At 49.3% G+C, this 21382-nt stretch overlaps 1 protein-coding gene across 4 annotated transcripts in view; it reads right to left on the bottom strand.

Annotated features, from left to right (window-relative positions):
* GATAD2A (GATA zinc finger domain containing 2A) overlaps window positions 1-21382 on the bottom strand; it is a 91823-nt gene that overhangs the window by 45281 nt on the left and 25160 nt on the right. For all 4 annotated transcript variants that reach the window (XM_081076622.1, XM_081076619.1, XM_081076621.1 and 1 more), the window contains exon 2: window positions 11529-11617. In XM_081076622.1, coding sequence (XP_080932748.1) covers window positions 11529-11543 — 15 coding nt within the window. In that variant the 5' untranslated portion in view covers window positions 11544-11617. The remainder of the gene's footprint in view (window positions 1-11528; window positions 11618-21382) is intronic.

Below are 21382 nucleotides of genomic sequence, written 5' to 3'. Positions count from 1 at the left end.
CTGTGCTTCCAGATAAGGCAAAGAACTTTGCTGCCGTTTATCTGAGTGATGTGTGAACCCTGAAAGGAACTTCTGCAGCACAGGCTGCTTGTTACTCAGCGCCTGGGACACCCCTTCTCCTAGTACATGGTCCACCTGGCCCAGCAAGACATGGACACCAGCGGGCTCCTGACTAATAGTGACCCTGCGCCTGACGGCGACATCCAAGGAGCCAGTGAGCTGGGGGTGCCTCCCCCGTGGGGGCTGGAGGAGCAGCCTGGGGCACCATCCTCAAGGGGGCACAGACACAGCAAGTGCTGTAAGGTGCGTGTGGCAATCTCCATTGTGTAGCAAGCCAACACCAGAAAGGAGTCCACCTGGTGGTCCGGAAGAGAAGAAGAATCTAGAAATGCTTCACATGAGCTGGGCTCCAAGGGTAGAATCTGGATTTGTAGAGAGAAGAGGAAGAAATGGTAGCAGAAAAGGTGAAGAGGCTACCTGAAATAAAATAAAAAAATTTAAAAAGAGAAAAGATGAAGAGGCAGAAACATACAGGCACGTGTAAATCCATCTCCAAGAAAAGCTGATAAAACCAAATAAAAGGAGATCAAAATTTTTATCAACTGTTTTTTAAATGGAACGAGGTTGCCTAGAAGGAAAAAAGCGTCCCCGTTACAGCGAGGCCATTGACGTTCAGTGCTGAGAGGCCAGCAGTGGTAATGGGCCTCCCATGGGCTTCCCTGGGCTTTGGGTGGCCCTCGGAAAGTCCAGGGACTGGGGGTGGAGTAGGGTCTCCACGGGCGTCAGCCTGAGAGCAACGAGGGCGGGAACCTTTCATTGGGTCCTGCAGCACGGGGGGGGGGGGGGGGGGGGGTGTCAAAGAGCTGGCTGTGAGGTGGCACACAGCACACTCCAAAAAGACCTGGACATGCACACACCTTAAATGAGGTCCTCCAGTCACTACATCCAGCCAGTCATTCTGAGCACCAGTGAGCGCAGGGGACCACACTGCCCCTAGCCCCCACAGGTGTTCCCTACCTAATCCTTCCAAGAAAAGGCACCACTTGCAAGTGCGGTGCTCAGCACAGAAGCAGGAGTCGAAGGGGGAGGGGAAGTTCAGGAGCTTCTCAGCCTCCTCCTAACAGCACTCCTAACATACCAGGGGTGCCTGCACATGCTCTCCATCGGAAATGCTGGCGACCCATCAAACAGAAGCCAGCACGCAGGGGGAGGGGGCTCATGCACAGCGAGACCAAGACATCCATCCTATCCGGTCACCTGCAGTCCTAGGTTCAAGAATCACCCAGCAATGCAGGTGGTTAAGACTGAAGTGAAGTCAAAAGAGCGGGCACATTGGGCGTTCCCATTTACAAATAAACACACATTTACAATCGGATTATTTTTTAAGGTGGAGGACTTGTAAATGCTGCCTATGAGTGAATGCTTTTGGAGCATATATTTAACAAAATGAACTTGGAGAGCAGACGCTAACATACTCAAGTGGTGGCCATCCACATTTGTGAAGAGAAAACCTTAACCGTCTTCAGATTCCTCAATGCAAATCCCACAGAGACTGCACAGTGAAGCCAGCATGGCGAGAAGCTCCCCTCGGCAGTGTGTGGGGACAAAGTCAGTTTCAGGATAAGTTATCTCCAGAAAGAACCCTCGGTCACTCCCCTTGGAGCGACTTATGCCACAGAAACGCCAACCCTGTGATGGTGCACCCAGCTGCTCACGCTCAATCTGGGGCAGCCAGGTCCCCACCCTCAACCTCCCTGCCTGGAGTCATGGGGAAGAAAATGAGAGAAAGTGGAGCTCCTAACCCTGGGAGGTGGTAGAGGAGCTATGCTTTTATCTTCCCCCAAACAGAGCCAACCTCCTGAAAACTCTGAACACAGGGAACAACCCTGAGCACAGGCCACGTGGATCCCACTCAGCTGTCTGCACCTCAGCCCCACGCCTGGGCCTCTGAACACCCTTCCCGGCGACATGAGATGAAAGGCCTTCTTCTCCAAGACACTCAGTAGGAGGGAGCGCACCTACACTGACCACATATTAGGAGGAGGAGAGACTAGTAGCAAGTCAGTGTCTTTAAAACTGTCACTAGCTGCCCCCGGCTCGCACTGCAGATGAGGACGTGGCTTTCATGTCTGCCACCTCAGAGGTGCTCAGTAAGCACCCAATGCCGCACACGCAGGACCACTTCCAGGTGGGCATCTGAGCCTTTGGCAGCTGGACTGTGGCCAAAGCCCAACCCTGAGCCCCGGAGAGAGAGAAAGACAGAGAGAGAAACATATGCTGCCGGAGGAGCACATGACCCAGAAACAAAAGTGCCACATGTGAAGGGGAATCGGAGAGATATTAAATGTCCATAGGGAGACGGTGACCAGGAGTCCCCCGGTGCAGGATGTCACTGTGAGGGCTAGCCAGCCACGCTTCTCTCCCATGAGAAAGGACCAGCCCTCTGTCCCCTCCCAGCTGCCTCCTGGGCCCTGAGCCTCGTGGCCCACAAAGGGTTACGCCTGCCATTTCCATGACATCGGCAATGTACCCATCGGGTATCACATCACAAAATGGGAGGCCCTAACGCTTCCAGGGCCAACTCCCTAGGGACCCAGCAAAGATGCAGCCTTGACTGCCAGCTCCTTCAAGGCCTGTGGATGGAAATGGCAGGGAGGTTTTGCACAGAAAATTCCAGGAAGGGCCAGAAAGGCCTTCTCCATTCTGGGGGGGGGGGGGAGACATGAGTAGAAAGTGGGGGAACCAGGTGTGCATCTGCTGTTGTCTTAATCAGGGTGCCCAGTAATGTGGTGACACCACTGCCTGGAGGCCCTGCCGGGCCTTCCTTTGTCGAGCTCCTTCCTGTACACATTCGTCAGTGTCACGAGTCTGCGGCTGCCCCAGGAGGATCCGAACCAGCAGGGAAACTACATGTAGGGCTAAAGCAAGTTTCTGGTCTCAACCAAGCCCACGGGCCTAAGAAACAGTTCTCACAGCATTTTCTGCACAGCTGTAAGAGCTGGAACAGACACCCACATCTCCCCTCCACCCTGTAAGTGGAAATCTTCCCCTTGGGCAGGGGTTGTTCTGGTTATAGACACCCTCCAGGAAACAGCTGAGCTGAGCTAAAGGGTAGCATGTTAGTGGTCCTTTTGTAAAACCAGTTACATCCCAACTGCTCCTCTAGCAGCCAAGCTCACTCCCAGACCAGGGCCTTTGCACTTCCTGCTCCCGGTGCCTGGAAAGCTTCTTCCCCAGGTGTCTGTACTCCCTTTATTCAGGTCTCAGCTGAGAGAGCAAATGACATGCCTCTCCCTCCACACATTCTCCTTAATGGAGTTCAGCCCCGTGACCACTTCATCACCACCTACCATTCTATTCACTCCTCTCTGTGTGTCCTCCCATGCCCCACAAGAACAGGGAGCACCTCTTTGTTCAGTGCTACCATCCCAGAGCCCAAGACAGAATGGTGCTCAATACATATTTGTTATAAAATTAGAAAAAGTACTTTCAGAATCCCCAGCATCACGCTCCCATTCATTCCTGGTTAAATAAGCCAAAATGTCTTCATGCCAATAGAAAAGATAATGATCAACAACAAAACTCTTCTCTCACACCACATACAAAAATTAATTCAAAATAGGTCAAAGACCTAAACATTAAAAGCTAAACCTAGTATAAAACTCCTAGAAAGGGCTCAGTTGGTCAGAACGTGAGCTCTTAACAACGTTGCCGGTTCAATTCCCACATGGGCCAGAGAACTGCGCCCTCCACAACTACCATGTTTCCCCCAAAATAAGACCTATCTGGACAATCAGCTCTAATGCGTCTTTTGGAGCAAAAATTAACATAAGACCTGGTCTTATTTTACTATAATATAAGACCTGGTCTAACATAACATAATACCAGGTCTTATATCAATCTTTGCTCCAAAAGACACATTAGAGCTAATTGTCCGGCTAGGTCTTATTTTCAGGGAAACGGGGGTAGACAAAACAATGGTTTGAGCTTGGAACTGAGCCACCGATGGGTAACCGGTTGGCACAGTGGTTGGAGTGCAGTGCTCATAACACCAAGGTTGCTGGTTCGAGTCCCACATGGGCCAGTGAGCCGCACCCTCCACAACTAGATTGAAAAGTAACAACTTGTCATCCGGGAAGAACACACTGTTCCCAATACAGTAGCACCTCGGTTTTTCGGTTTTTGAACGTCTTCTTTTTGAATGTTTGAATGTTGACGAACATTTCGGTTTACGAACCCGGAAAGTAAATGCTTCGGTTTTCAAACACGCAGAAGTCGAACTAGCTGTCGGCTGTTTTAGAATGTTTCAGAGCTCGAACCATCTTCCGGAATGGATTTCGTTAGAACACCGAGGTACCACTGTATTTCCCAATTAAAAAAGAAAAATGAAACAAAAATAACTCTTAGAAGAAAAAATAAGGATAAATCACGACCTTGGATTTGGCAACAGATTCTTAGCTAGATACCAAAAGCACAATAATAAAGAAAAAATTGGACTTCAACAAAATTCGTATCTTTTGTGCAAAGGGTACTACTAAGAGAGTGAAAAAACAACGCAGAATGGGAGGAAATATTTGCTATCTGATAAGAGTCTAGTGTCCCAAGTATATAAAGAGCCCTTACAACTCAACAAAGAGACAGCCAATTCTAAAAAAGGTCTTGAATAGATATTTCTTAAAGATGAGAAATACATACACAAATGGCCAGTAAGTACATAAGATGTTCAACATCACTAATCACTAGGGAAACGCAAAGGAAACCACAATGAGATACTGCCTCCCACCCACTAGGATGGCAATAATAATAATAAAAATTAATGGAAAATAAATATTGGCGAGGATGTAGAGAAACTGGATCCCTCGTACATTGCTGGTGGGAATGTAAAATGGTACAATGATGTGGAAAACAGTCTGGCAGTTCCTCAAAAAGTTAAATACAGAATTACCATATGATCCAGAAATTCCACTGCTAGGTATATATCCGAGAGATGTGAAAACATATTCAAATAAAAACTTGTATACAAATGTTAAAAGCAGCACTATTTACAATAGCCACGAGTAAAAACAACCCAATTGTCCATCAACAGATGAATAAACAAAATGTAGTCCCATCTACACAATGGAATATTATCTAGCCATAAAAATGAAGTTCTGATTCACGTCACAACATGGATGAATGTGAAAACATGCTAAGTTAGAGAAGTGGGACACAAAAGGTTACACAGTGTATGATTCCATTTTATCTGAAATGTGCAGAACAGACAAATCCATAGAGACAGAAAGTGGATTAATGGTTGCTAGGGCCCTGGGGCGCACAGAGGTGGGGGAGCAGGGAGTGAGTGCTAATGGGTACAGGTTTCTTTGGGGGATGATACAAATCTGGAATTAGAGGTGTTGGTAGCACAATCCTGTGAGTGTATTAAATGCCCATGAATTCACACTTTAAAATGGTTAACAAGGTGAATTTTATGTCATTTTTTTTAAAGGCAGGATAAAAAACAAAACAATCCTAATCCCAAGAGCCACAACTCCTCTAGAGTTGCGAAACTTCTAAAAGACAAAAGCAGGTTTACTCTGACCCCAAGAGCAGAGAATCATGTCTTCAAGAAAAGACTCCTTTGTGCACCAAGCTCCCCAAACCCCGAAGCGCCCTCACCCAGGGGGCCGCAGCCTCCTTGGGCGTCACTTGTCTAGCCGTGCTCCCAGCGCAGCAAGCCCACCACACAGATAGGAACTAAGTAAGAACCGTCTCCGAGCAAAGGAAGGAGCTGATGATGCCCTGGCGTGTGACTCTGTGGGATGGGACACACAAGAGACATTTTATTGATGGAAGGCCAGGGTGGAGGGTCACCAGGCCACCACAGGCAGAGTCCTAGTCAAGTCAGGACCATCAGAGGCTTCTCACTGCGCGTGTGCCACCGGCCTTAGTCTCACACGTGTTTCACTCATTCATTTGTCCAAACATGGGCTTAAGTTTCTACCAAGGACGAGGGCTGGTTGGGCCCCAGAGACACTCCCCCAGGGGGGTTCCAACAACAGGCCTTCCACCCAGAGCAGCATGGGCCCCAGGAAGCCCCAGGAGGATACACACGGAGGCGGGAGTGGGTAGCGGATACATAGCAGGTGAGTGACGTGGGGCAAGGTCCCCCCCCATGCTACGAGGTACAGTGATCCCTAGATGGCACAAAGGCTCCAACTTGTAAGGCACTGCTTGTTATGAGACAAAGTCGTGTAGAAAACCAGCTGCCCACCTACTTGATCCACTCGACTGCCTATGGCGGCTATGGATGGACACCACCAATGGGAAGGTGAGACTGGTCTCTAATTAAGAATGTATTAACGTGGGTCTGCAAACAACGTCCGGGCTGTCCAGAGCCAGAGTGCTGAGGTGGAGAAGCACAGGTGGTGAATGCAATGTGCTCCAGGGTGTGAGGGAGGGACGGGCAGACCAAGGCTCACGGAACAGAAGGGGCCACCCACCATAGCACGCCACGTCGAACCAGAACGACGCCTGGTTCCCCTCCACACGCTTCAGCTTCCTTAGCTGTGAAATGGGAACAGCACCCACCCACATTATCACTAGTGCTCTCCGAGGGCCCACGAAAGGCCGCTGTGAGTGTTATTACAGAAAAGAATGCTGTAATGAGAGTCTGTCCCACTTGACAGGCCACCAGACATAGCCCCTCAAAGCAACTCCAGATACTCTGCTGAAGGTTTTCTGTTTGAATTTAAACTAACCACAGACTAATCACCATGACTTTGTAAACAGCTGTTTCCCTGGCCTGGGTGATGTGCATTATAAAGCTCCCGAGGGAATGCCTGGGTCAAACCTGTTTTGTAAACTTTGATTATGGAAAATTGCAAACGTACCCATACAAGTAAGGAAAGCAGCATAATTATTAATAACTGCACATGCCTACCACCCATGCTCTTCAGGTGACCAACACTGGTGTCCCACACCCCACCAGCTTCTGTGAAACGAATCCTATGCAACATGCATTTACGAAGAAGAGGGTCAGTATTTATCTCCACAGGACAAACCGCCACCACCCCACAATCATACCTTCAACAATTTAACAAGCATTCCATAATCTTTATCAGAGTCACATTTGGTTGAAATCTATAGGTTCCCAATCCCCTTCCTTTCAATCATACATTGAAGAAATGAGGTCATCTGTCCTGTTTCCCAGTTAGGTTTTGCTGGTTGCGTCCCTGTAGTATAACGTCACACGCCCGATTTCCCATAAACTAGATTTTGAGGTCTAACCAAGCACACGTCCCTCCGGAAGCACATGTGCCCTCCTTGGGGGCTGACCACTGAAGACTGCTGTTGGGACCCACCATTTCATTAGGTATCTGAAAACTTATAAACGTAAAATTCCATCACTTCGTTCTAATTGGCCAGAATATGTCAATGGGTGCACTGTTCATTAGCCACATGTGGCTATTTTAAATAGATTAAAATTAGGGCTTCCAGGCAGGAATTTGCGCCCATTCCCAGGAATGTTTCTCGGTTTCCCATTCCGGAATCCTGAGATATAAACTGTTTTCTGTTCTCTACGATGAATCGTTCCCACAAAGTGACAGCTGATACTACCAACCACCTGGGTTCAAGGAGCCGATTTTCCCGATTTCCTGAGCAACTTTTCTCGGGATTCAGGTCGGGAAAGTAACAAAAAAACTTCCAGAGAACGGGAGGGCATTCCTGCCTGGAAACCCTAATTAAAATTAAATAAAATTAAAACTTGACTTCCTCAAACTATTCCAGGTGCCACACTGGATGGTGTGGGTTCAGAGCATTCCAGAAAGTTCTGTAGGGCAGTGCTGATCTGTGAGGGAAACTTGCTCTCACCCACTTATTTTGTTCCTCATAAGTTCGGGCCATAGAAAAGAGGTAATAAACACTTGCTTCTTTCCTTCTATTTACCAATTTTCAAAATGAGTTGGGTTTCACCCCCTCCAAAGGGACCAGGGAGTGTCTTTCCTTTCCTTTGAGCACCAAAATGACCCGTGGGTTTTTAACACATTTGATGTTCCAACTCGGGGACTCCTTGATCTCCCTCATGCTCACCTGTCTCACCTTGGCCAGGAGTGCCCCGTGAATCCTCCTGGCAACTCCAGTACCAACTGACACAATTGGAATAGTCCAATTCAAATTTAGAATTAAAACATTTTAACTTAAATACTTTGATTTTATATTTACACTTTTCTTTCATGCTGAAAATTTTGGTTCTTAAAGATACTACTTAGAAGTGTTTTCTTCTATAAGACTATTGGTATTGTTCAGCTGAAACTAGAATTCCTAAAAACAGTTACAGATTTTTAAAATTTTCTTTTTGCCTTTATGGTATATTCACTAAAACATTCACAAACCACTGTGTTTTAAAGTCGTGTAAAATAAATCCTGTCTGAGAGGTTAAGTCACCAACTTGAGTTATAACTGACATGCACCTAGATTCTTTCATTTCGCTTTGGTTTTCAGGGATTGTTGCCCCTCCTCTCCCATTTGACATACTTTTCGTTTGTAATTATGGAAAACACCCCCCCCCACACTCAGAAAGGAAATCCAGGTAAGTCTCCAGTAACCCTGTGTGTCCTCTCATTCCTCCTCCCAACTCACCATGTGGTTAATTTATGAGTTATATTTCCATTTTTAAAAATTAAATATAAGCAAATACACATCCATTCATATCCCCCCACCTCTCCTTAGATAAAAGCGAGGGCACTGCATCTCTCTATCCTTCACCTTGTTCCTTTTCACCCACTTGCCATTTCACCCTAGAAATCCCATCAACATGATGGAACATCCACCTGTCCTTCACTGAGGGGCTCACCTCCACCCCATCGGTCCCCGGCCCTCACTGACAACTATCTAAGTCACTTTCCAGTTTTGCTACTTCAGAATGTTGTAAAGAACAGCACTATCACAATCCTTATTTTTAACAGTATATCTTCAGGATACATTTTTAGAAGTGGAATTGCTGGAACACAGGGGAAGCCATCCCCCCTCAGAAGTGATGAATCCTCAAAAGCAGCTCACGGTGCTGCCTGATTCCCATCAACAAAATGGAGTCCACCTCTGTGGACTGAAGGTCAGAAATGTCTTGAAGAAGCTCCAACATGCATTACTCTTAGTATCAAAAAGACTGAGCATCTTCCATACCTTGGTTAAGGGCACTTCTCTTTCTGTAAACTGTTTTTCTATAAGGCTCCCATTTTTGATCCTGAACACCCAACACAAGGCCCCTGGCACAGGAGCAATGCACAGCTGCTGAACAAACAGGACCCCAAAGGCCAACTTCGATGGTGGACATCACGTCCACTGGCTGAGGCCGACAGCCGGGCCTTCCATGTGCACACCAAAATCACACTCAATGTGACCACCATGGGAGCTGTGTGGGCCTCAGGACTTGCCTGGAGCCAGCCCTTCTCCTGCCCTGCCTCTCCTCTGTGCCCAGTGGGTCCTGGATGATAAGAATGGGGAGACCCCAGCTGACCACAGGCCATGGTTCAAATGAAGTAGGTACAGGCTGGCGTTGACCAGAAAAAAACTAAAAATCTATCTGTTCAGCTTATACCCCACGACAAAAAGCACATACGGTCACATATTTACAAACATTTAAAAATAATTACTCAAGGGTGTTTTTTTGCCTGTCTAACATTGACCATCATGTGCCATGATTAGTCACAGGCCATCCTTTGCATCAAACCCCTTCACACAGTGAGTGGGGAAAGGCAAGGCCTGAAGGAACACCTGGGATGGTTTCCGGAAGTTCCCTTCTGAATTCCCAATGACTACTTGTAATGCTGTGGCTGCCTCTTCCCTGCTGGCCCTGTGACAGGATGAGGTGTCACTCATTCGGCAAGTACTTATTGCTCAGACCATGTACTTCTTTCTGAATTAAAAAAGGGCCAGGCACAGGTGGGGCACCAGCCTCGGACCTTGGAGAACCTAAGCCAGCCTGCTGCCTTCAGACAGTGCCCTAGGCCGCAAGTAAGACCTTTTGCAGATATCAAGTTTCATGATTTGTAAACACTAATGTCCACAGAGAGCCTGTTGACAGCCAAGGGCCAGACCACACACGTCATGGCCACCCCATTACGTGCCGCCACCAGCACATGTAACAAGCCAACACCGATGATCCTCAAGTGGCTCTAGGACACCGGCATAGACTTTTGCATGACTTCTGCTCTCCAAAGAGCTCTAAGGAAATCGGGCGGGGGGGCGGGGGGGCCGTAAATGCTGCAGCCACCATGACAACAGTCTGCAGGTTCCCCAAAACGTTAAACACACAGTTACACATGACCCAGCAATTTCACGCTTCTGTCTATACCCAAAGGGGCTAAAAACACGTTTGCACCAAGTTCGTATAGACAAATGTTCGTAACAGCACTAGTTATAATTGGCAAAAGGTGGAAACAGCCCAAACGAATAAGCAAAATGTGGTCCATCCGTGCAATGGAATATTATTTAGCCATAAAAATGGATGAAGCACTGATTCATGCTACAAAATGGATGAACCTCAAAAACATGCTACGAGAAGTCAAACAAACACACAAAGTCACTGACTTGTATACTATAAATGGATGAATTGTATGGTATGCAAATTACATTTCAATTAAAAACATTTTAAACACCAGTAAAGCTTATTTCTATTAGAACATTCTGGAAATGTTTTCTTGACACCAGGATTACTTGACCATGTCTAATGGTCTATAGTTTCTTCCGATAGGCAGATAAAAACTGAAACTTCACAAAACCGACCCTACCCTGTCACGTACTGTGTTCCGCCCAGCAGGCAGGTCAAGCAGTCAGTTGTCACCCAGGCCGGCCAGCTGTGACGCTGTTTAGGACACACACCCCTCGGCAGTCACCTGCCACTGGACTGTAAGAAGCAGCAGCTGACCAACCCAGGAAGTCTCCAAACTGCCCCTACTCCTAAGATGACTCTCAGTTCTACCTTCCCCAGGTGGGCAGCCCTAAGCCAAAACGTCACTAGCTGAGCCCTGACGGCAACAGACACAATGCAACCTGGATGACGGGCTCTGCCTACTGGGTCCCAAGAGCCCTGGACAGAGTCTAAGCAGGGGTGGTGGGGGATCAGTTTCCCCACAAACACAGGGCAAGGTAAGGACATGCAGCTTCAAGTACCAGGGCAGGGCCCTGCAACACTGACGGTGGTTAAAGAAATAGTCTACTTGTTTTGGTCAGCACTGGGAAATCACAGCAATGGCCTGAGGGCAAAGGCCACCTGGCTGGGATTACCCCCACAGAGGACAGCTCGGCCTATTTAAGCCAGGATTTTTCAAGTGAGTGACCCCTGAAACAGTAGGGGAGGTGGGCACTTCTGGGTGGCCCTGTGGAGACAGTCCAGCGCGTGAGCCTGGAGGGACTTGCCTCCCTCCATCCCCTCTAGGAGGTGGCTGTCAGCTTCTGCCGCAGTGCTGTTTCCAATGTCCTAGGAGCTGAAGGAGGCCCAGTGGGCAAGTCAGAGCCTTCATTACAGGTACAAGACCCCAAGCACTCACCTGGCTTCTGGGCATGGGACACTGGTCCTACCAGCTGGCCATGGCTGCAGCTACGTCAGAAGGCAACTTGTGTCAACGTGCTGACCAACCTAAAGTGAAGGACAGAGAAAGAAACATGAGTTTCTAAGGAGTTTTTGGAACATTCCAGCAGTTTTAAATGCCTCCAAAGCCTGGGATTACACAGTAAAATTGCAGATTTCAACCAAAGCTCTGCCTCTGCGACCTTCCAGGGGGCGGCTGAGGAAATGTCTATCAGTCTATGACCTGATGAAGTGCTAACCAGTGAACGCTCGCATCACAGATGCCGTCTTCAGCAATAAGGATGGAGACGTTAAGTCGTTTCACAGCCACACACCAACAGGCCAAACACAGAGAAGATGGTTCGTGGTTTTGATTGTAACACTGACGTTAACAGCAGAAACAGTAATACCCAGCATTTAACAGGTGCTTAGTAGTGAGTTCTGGGTACCATGCTGAAAGCTCAGTATTTCTATGAATCCCCAGGACAATCTCAGGAGACAGGGTCACCCAGGTCTCCCTCTCCAGATCTGACCTCTTTGCTCCCTGGCCTGTGTTCCCCAGCATAGGCCCCAGGGAAACCCCCGCCATTCCAGGCAGTGCAGGGTTTGCCCTCCGAAGTTGAGGCTGTGACATGCCTGAGACAGGCACACTTCACCTCCCAAATGGAGGCGGCTTCCCCTCTGTGAGACAACTCCCAGTTTTACCCCAGGGCTCATCTCCACAGGGCTCATTCGACCCAGGGAGACGGGATGCTGTTTTACAGACAGGAGGACGAAGTCTCCAGAATGTTGAGGAACGCTCCTGAGGCCACAGAGACAGCCACCTCCAGGATTTCCCCTTCTTTGAAACATCAGACATCCAGGGCTCCAGGCACATGGGCTGAACGCGGTGAAGCAGCCAAATCCCACGCTCACAGGCAGTGCTGGCAGGTGTAGCTTGCGGAATATTGTCAGTGTCACCTCTGTTGTCATTCTTTGTGCCCACATGACTACCAGGAGCTTTCTCTGATATGAAACCTTTATTTTTAAACTGGGTTCACGGCAATTCATACACACCTCATGAATGGCAAGAAACACTCCCACAGGAGAACTTGCAAACTAAGCAAATATCGGGGAACTCTATGGAAAGAACTTTGGGCACCAAGGAGCAGACAGCACCCTCCTCAGTGAGGCCCAGAGCCAGCTGTGGCCACCACCAGGGCTAGCTCCTAGGAAGGGGGACCCTGTCAGGGTCTTTGGCCCCATCCAGGCTGGGAAACGCAGTGGACACACCATTAATCCTAGTTCTTCCATTCCTCCTGAGCCGTGGGCTCTCTCTGCCATGGAGGGGAAGCCTCAGACGGTGGCCCTGGGCTTCCTGGGCACCTGTTCTTTTCAGGATCAAGGTCAATACACAAAAGTCAGCAGTATTTCTACACACTGGCAACAAACAACCAGAGCTCAAAGCTTAAAAAAAAAAAAAAATCACTTAAATAATACCATAATGTGAAATACTTAAGGATAAAGTCAGTTTTTGAAAACTGTAAGACCTATAAACTGAAACTACAATGATACATCCCTGCAAGAAATTAAAGGAAACCTAACTAAATGGAGAGATAGGTCTTGTCCATGGGTCAGAAGGTATCAACTCTCCCCTCCAAAGTGATCCACAGATCCAATGCCTTCCCAATCAAAAATTCCTGACATCATTTTTTGTAGCAACAACAAGCTGATTCTAAAAATTTATATGGAAATACAAAAGACTTAGAATAGCAAGAACAACACTGAAAAAGAGGAACCAATTTAGAGGGCTTACCTGCGCTTAAGATTTACCATAAGGCTACGTAACCAGGACAGTGTGATACAGACGTACGGACAGACATGTAGACGGACCAACAGAATACACCCACGCACATGTGGGCAACTGACTTTCCACAAAGATCCAAGTACCCGACTCCGTGAGGCAACAAGACACACTGGACATTTCCTGGAGGGTTAACCTTAACTCTGCAAAGAGGAAGGTCATCTTAATCTGTTATCACAACACACAGTGCATCATGGGTAAAGTGCAACAGGCAAGAAGTTTTAAGGTCACCTCAGACCTTCACACTCCACCACAGCTTTCCCCATTTCAGTTCATGGCACATCCACCATCTTCTAGCCGCTGAGATGAAAATGTGGAGTTGCCCTCTTGATCGGACTACCCACCCTCCAGCCCATCAGGAAATCCTGTTGGTTCTGCCATCAAACACATCTGGGGTCCAACTGCTTCTCACACCTCCACTGGGTTCCCTGCTTTCACTCCTGGGCTCAAAACCCCCTGAAGGTCCCACATTCACGCAGAATGAAACTGCCGTCCCTGGCCTTGGCGGCCAGCCCGCCGCCAGCCTGCTCATCCTGCTCCAGCCACGCTGGCCCTGGCCATGCTTCCCACACACCAGGCCCCTTCTCACCCTAGGGTCTTTTTATGTTTTAAGCAAGATTTCCAGATACCTCAGCATTTTAACAATCAAGTCCTCAACGTGCCTCCCAAATTCAAAAGGAACTTTGACACTACCGTACAATCGTCCCTAAATGTCGGCAAATGCCCAGTCCACATTTAGTGCACATAGTTTCTCAGAAATGTCTGTACCGGCCGGTTCCAATGGTAGGTGCTAGGGAATCTGTGCTAGCTGCTCCCTCTGCCTCAGGCACTCTCCCCGAGAAGGCTGCTCCCTCCATGTCCCACTGCTCAAATGACTCCCTTGCAGAGGGCCACCCTGCCCCTTCTGTCCCACAGCCCTGGCCTCTCCACACCTTCCACACAATGTGGCTACTGTGTCTGTGGACTTTCTCACCCAACAAAAACGTAAATGCCACAGGGAAAGGGGTGTCTATCTGCCTGATGCCAGCACCTAGAACTGTGTCGGACACATACCAAGTGCTCGATAAATATTAATGGCATGAATGAGGCAGGTTTAACACTGAAGAAGGAACCAATTTGAGGAGCAGCAGCCCCTCAGATACAATTAGTGTGAAATTCACCAAGGAGCAGAAACTGAGCAGAGAACACTTAGCACCATGAAAACTGGGAGCATATCTCTAAAATAAACTGTAATCTCTTTTCACTGATACATCATTTGGACTGTTTTGCCATCCACCCTGCACTGGCTGGGTTAAGAGAGCTTTTACTGTTTTTATTTCCAACCCATACGTTTAAAACAGCATCAAGTAACCCTTAAGTACACAATTACCAACACCTAAGAGACTCTTCTGCTCCCTTGATAAATCATTATGGTTTGGCTTTAACCCTGCACCTGGGTACTACACTCACGCGCACACGTACAACTCTGCAACCCACCCCAAAGCAACAATTTCCCAGTCTGAGAGAGATCACACTTGGTGGTGGGCAGCCATGGTGGTTTACATGAAATCAAGCCACTGCACTTTAGGCAACAGAAGTCCTTTGTGCCATTTCATCCTCTTGAGCTCAGGCAAGTGAGGTCGGCTCCCTTTTAACTTGAGGGGAGGAGCCGTGGCCAGACATGGGCTGCTGTCTGGGGAGCTCCGGTTCCGAGGAGACGCTCAGGTTGCAGCACACTGAGCAGCACCCGTGGCCAGAGCAGGGACAGGTCTCTGGGGCGAGGGGCACCTGACCTGCAAACCTGGGCTCTCTAAGGCACCCCCAGAGAGCCCATCATCCCTGCTGAGGCTCAGCCCTATGAAAGCTGCATACCTCCGGTCTCCTACCACCATCTGCGCTCACCAAACATTTGTGCTGTCTTTAAAATTCTTCAACTGTGTCTGAACCTAAATATTTATTAGGTTGGTGCAAAAGTAATTGCAGTTTTTGCAATTATTTTTAAGCTTTAAACAGCAATTATTTTTGCACCAACCTAATACATCCTGGCTCCAATCCAGTCCTGGAAACACAACATTAGGCAAAAAAAAACTCGAAGGTGAAACCCAACAATATGTTCACCTTCTCCCAGCCCTAGGTCCACAAAGGCCACTTGTGCCATGCAAACTGAATGGCCCTGAAGACAAGGGTCATCTAGACAGTCTTAGCAACTGCACTGCCCAACCCTCAAGAAGGGGAACTCCCCAGTCAGCCCTTTCAGAAAGGAAGAAACTGAGGCAGGGGAACAGTGAAGCATCTCAAGGAAGCCCAGAGGTCACACTGCTCCAACACGTGCTGGCTGGTTGGGGAAGGATTCACAGTAAACTACTGCCTGGGCCTGTGGCAGTAAAGGGTTTTCCTGGGACAAAGCCACACCCACCCGAGTGCACACTGTCTACAGCGGCTCCACCCACAAAGCAGAGCTGAGCAGCAATAACAGAGACAGTCATTGGCTTTGGCCTCCAAAGCCAAAAATATTGACTACCTGTTCCTTGAAAGCAGGAGGAAACAACAGCCCTGATGGGCTGTGCTGAGTAGTGAAGGGACAGTGGTGACCCCGGCATGGTGGCACACCCGACAAAGTTAGGGCAGAGGCACACCAAGGAAGTGCTGCAGCTCCGTGCCGGCCCCTGGGGACAAAGCAGGACCTGCTCTCCCCAAAGCACAGAGCCTATTAACCCGAGAGCAAGGGAGAGCATGACTCGGCAGAGAGAAGCAAAGCAGCAGCCCCACGAGGGCCGCAGAGCCCACGGCAAGGCCACACAAGCCCGTCCTTGGCAACCAGAGCTGGCCTGTCTCCACTGTCAAGCCAAGGCGTCCACTGGGGTAACAGCCAGTATAGTATGTGTCCTCCAGGCCCCTGGTCTATTCCTGCTTGTCCTGTGATTCCTCAGCCACCGTAATCACAGCCTCACTGAGGGACGGACTGTCCCCTCCTGGCACTGCACCAATGAGGCCATTCCTAAAGCCCTGGAACCCCCCCAATGCTCGCGACACCCCAACATTGCCTTCAAAGCCCTGCCTGCTTTAGGCCCAGGCACCCTACGAAGGCATCTGGCATTCACAGACTAGGTGTATACACACGCCACGCTCCCAGCTCCAACCACACTGGCCTTGTCTCGATTCTGCATACCCACCACACCGCCTGCCCCCACCATCCAGCCTTTGCACATGCTGTTCCCACTGCCAGGAGAGCCCTTCCTTCTTCCCACCCATCCTTCAGACACAAGCACCTATGACTCAGGCCCGGTCTTCCTCACTAGTTCCTACCCGCCCCCTTCCAACCGGAGGGCTATAATCTCATCACTTGACAGAACTGAAAACTGACATGACAGTCCACTAAGTTCTCTTCCCCAAATGCTCCAAGAGAAATGGCTCTTGCTCATCTCCTTATCCAATGCCGAATGAAGCACGCAGGAGGAAATGATGAAAGCGCATCCTTCGTGAGTTATAAATACCCAATCACTATGTTTCCACCACGGACTTGAGGCAAAAACAACAGTATAAATATAAACTCTATCTAGGAAGAAGCAACATGGAGATAGGCAAGGCCACAGCCCACCACAACCCTACCCTCCCGCACACGCAGCTGTTTGGAGAAAGGCTCTCGTCGGTTCCAGAGGCCTCTATGGCCTTGTACCTGAAAGGGTCACCCGCCTCCCCTGTCATGGCTAAGATGGTGAGCTGCCCCCGCACCCATGCGCCTACACCCTGCACCCCACTCTTTCTTTCCCATCCTGCACTCCAACACCCAGTCCTCCTTCCAACAGATCCTTGTTCTCTCCCCAAGGCTTGACGCTCCCACTGGGCATCCCAGGAGTCCTTCCCTTCCACATCACCACCACCCCGTTCCAGGGCTTCGTCCTCAGCCTCGGGACCATGCGGAGGACCACAGGACAGACCCTAGCACCAGGCAGGTTCTCAAACAGAAGCAACTCGAGCTTACTTTTACTACTGTGATGAACGCTCTTCCTCAAAATATTGACTCCTTTCTAGAGGTTCCTTTCAGTGTTTCCCACCTCACTCCCCAGCAGCTGACCAGGCAAGTCCACACGGCAGCTCAAAACTTCAGATAAACCCCGTATTTAAAATGCCCAGGAATGAAATGTCCACATCTAGACTAGTCTGAGACTTGGGGAAGTGTTGGAAGTGTTTAGCACTGAGGATGTGTGTGGTGAGTTCCAATATTGAAGGTCATTCTAAAGAAGACGTCACAAGAACAAAAGAGGAAATGACTTGTTAGTAAGGACCTATGAACTGGTGTCTCCCACTCGGGGTACGTGCACCAATATGGGCTGTATTAAGGGAATTCTCTGATGAATAGCCAAAGGAATACCTTTGATCTCTGAGCCAAGCGCTGGAGCAGAGAAGACCTTGTATGTTCCTGGTCTCTGCTCTCCGAAGTCCCCTGAAGACTCCAGGAGTCCTGTGTCACCCCACCAAGCTGGAGGAAATACATCCAAGCCCCACCCCTCTAGGGACTAAAGAACACCCACAGAATCTCTGTGCTCCAACACTCCCAAGATGATGTTACAATGATCCTTCTAGAACCACTCATATCCTTTTTTTCTTTAAATCCCACAGTATCTGGCACATAGTAAGTCATCAAATCATGGGTGCCTTTGTTCCTTTCTCCCTAGCTAACTCTTGGATGATAAAATGAATGCTCTCATAATGATGAAGGATATATTTCTGAATTCAGAAAGATCCCATTTTTTGTTAAAATATACATGATATAAAACTTACCATCTCAGCCATTTTTAAGTGTCCAGTTCAGTGATGGGAAGTTCATGCACAATGCTGTGCAACCCTCCAGCTCCAAAACCTTTTCATCTTGTAAAACTGGAACTCCGTCTACATTAAAAACTGATTCCCCATCCATTCCACCTTCCGTCTCTATGAATCTGACTCCTCTAGGGACCTCATAAAAGTGGGATCACCCAGTACTTGTCCTTTTGAGTCTGGCTTATTTCACTTAGCACAATGTCTCTTCACGGTAGAACCACACACATTATTTAACCCTTTGGGGCTTACGTGTGTACAGAACAAAGCCCATGGGCCTGGCACACCACACCGAAAGTTTGACTCTAGAACCCTGCTTCCCAGACCAGCCATCTCCCTGGCACCCTCCACTATCAGTCAGTCTTGCCCATCACTCCTCAAATAAACTGCACGCAAAGCCACTAGCACTGTAAAGACTCAGAATGGGGAGCTGAGCAGCACTGAATGCTGTGCCTCAGGCGCACTTCAATGCTCCTGTCTCACCCCAGCTCTTACTTCCCACAGCAGCGTCTCCCTGGACGCACCTCGTCCAGCCCCATCTTACAGCCACAAACCAGGGAGTCAAAAAGTATCTGTCAGGTGAATAGTAAAGATGACTAACTTGTCTTGGGCGCAACTTTTTCCAAAAAGTGGAAGCCAGAGTCATCACAGCCCAATCCAAACCTATTCCCTGTGCACCGGGGCTACACATGGGACCCGTATATGGACCGACCAGGGACTGAGCCCTGAGCTCCCAACATGTCCAACTCTAGCCAAGGGAAACCTAGACAACTAGCCCAAATGGCACACCCCACCGATCCATGTCACCGAAAAGGAAAACACTGCCTTCTCCTCAAGTTCTGAGCACCAAGCCTGTCTATCTTGCGAGGCAGAGCCAGGCCCAGGTCCTGGCTGAGACCAATGGGTGCTACATGGAAAACACAAAGGGAAACCATGTGAGGTACCCTCTCACAGAGGGAGGGCACTGTTACCAATCATTTCGGACAGGAAAACCCAGAGCACCTCAATTAACTCTAGATCAACTATTCCTGAAGAGAATAAGAGGGCGTGAAAATGACAGTCTGGGAGTCCACACCAAATTTGGCTCGGGCAAGCAAGCAGTTGGTCTCCTTGCAAACACACTTCCCTGTGTCACCTGTGACTACAAAACACGCCAAGAGTCTTCCTGGGAGGACTAACAAAGGGAAAGGTTGGAGAGGGAGCAACTGATCTCCAGGACCAGTCGAAACAGGACAATCTGGGAGTGAGGACCACAAAAAGCCCCACCTGCAGAAGACATGGCCTCCCGTGTAGCAGCGGGCCAACGGGAGGTTCCAGTGTCAGCCAGTCTCCCTCCCAAGGAGCTGGCCTCGCTGCCGTGAGGCATCTCAACCAGCTTTAGTCGCTTCAGGGCTGGGTTGTGTATATTCTCATGCCAAGAAATAAATTTTCTTTTCAGCCATTCTTTTCTTGTGGCAAGTTTTCTTGAGTTTGTTTTTAAAGAAGCCAACACCTGATCACACAGGTAACCTTTCACCAATAGACAGGGTGTCCTCCACTCCGTCTGAGGGGTCCCGGGTCCCAGCTATAAGCTGCCTCAACCTAAGTCCGAGCAGCCTCGGGCCCGTATGCACCATGACAGCGGGAGCGAAGCCATCAACTGAGCACTTTCTCCGTGCACGGCAGACAGCTCCCACTCGGCAGCCTGCTCACTCCCCCACTTGGTGACAAGGCACCAACGCTGATCTGCATATTCACCAGCAAAGACCAGAGAATCCCCCAAGTCTCTCTGAGGGGCAGCATGGAGGCCACTGCTGAGCCATCTTCTAACACGCTGGGCACAGGCAGCTGAATCCAGCACAATCTTGTATCCTCTGGTGGATGCTCGCCACAAATTAGGAACCTTATCTTCCTTTTTGGAGTATTTTTCTTTGGAACTGAGAAGGGAAAATTTCTGTTGTTCAAGAGCAGAGGGAGCAGCATTCTGGGGCGGCCCCACTGTATACAAATGAAGACCCGAGCCTAGAGGAAAAGAACTTCATGGTCCTGGAATCCAAATGGAATCCACCCATAGTAGTTCAGAGAACACGTGGTAAGACTACTGTGGTCCGTCAGCAGCAACAGGAGGGCAAAACTTTCACTGAAGAAAGGTAATGGGGAGGAACCCCAGGCTCACCTCTAATCCCCCACGTCTCCCCGCCACCCCCGCCTCACTACAGCTGGACAGACTTGGAGCTTCAGGGGGCCTCTGCCACCTTGATCCCCAAGACCAGTCCCACCCCCTATGCTGGCAACAGGAGACCGCAAACAAGTGACTGAGGTCTACTGAAGCCAGTGGTTTCAGGACCGCGAAAGGAGAGGCTAGTGAGCACTCAAGACAGCAAGGTCACCGTCATCCACCCACAAACCTTCCAGATGTTCCTGACCCGAGTTTCGGACAGGAGGGTGGACTTGGTCGAATTCTAGAAATCCAATCTGACACTCGGTCTTCAAATAAGAACAACATACAACCATCTGACTAAGTGTCCCAAAGGGGCAGAACTGAGTGTGACTGTTAGGAGCGGGTCAAATAGTCTACACCATCTGGGGACGTCTCAGAAGCAGCCAGAGCTGTCCACCACACACACGTGGTTGGCCCGAGGGGTCCTGAGACGGCACCACAGGTCCAGGCCGGTGAGCTGGTTCCCAGCCCGACACTTCGTCTCTGCTGCACACTCTGGTAATGAAGCACCACAGCAATCGCAAACGTCACCACGACTGACTCAAAGGCTGCAAAGTGTGGCAACATCCATCAGTACATCGTGGCTTACGCTACAGACACCAATTAAGAGCAAACTGAGAATCGATGTAGACAGACGCCATACTTTCCTGACAATACACCCAACAATAAAAGCATGATCAGAGGTGCCAGGAACAGAGGGGCTCCTAGGGAGTGTTCATGGAACCGTTCAATATGCTCACCGCCCCCAGACCTACAGGGTATAATGAGGCACAGATGGAGGCGAAGGTGGGCTGCCTCTGGCTCTCTCAGCTGTCAGAGCGTCCCAGCCCTCTGCACGGCCACTTCCCATCACATAATCCTCCCAGAAGGGCCACGAAGCAGGGAAAGGGGGTACCAGGCAGACACAGCGCCCCGCCCGCTGGGAGGAGTTCTGGTTGACGTGTCGGACGAGCCAGCACCTAAGCAGGCCGCAGGAAGGAAGGTGCACTGGGAT

This window comes from Rhinolophus hipposideros, assembly GCF_964194185.1.
Source record: "Rhinolophus hipposideros genome assembly, chromosome: 16".
NCBI classification, from domain to species: Eukaryota; Metazoa; Chordata; class Mammalia; order Chiroptera; family Rhinolophidae; genus Rhinolophus; species Rhinolophus hipposideros.
The sequence above is the reverse complement of the archived record's forward strand: the minus strand, read 5'-3'. Positions and strand labels throughout refer to the sequence as shown.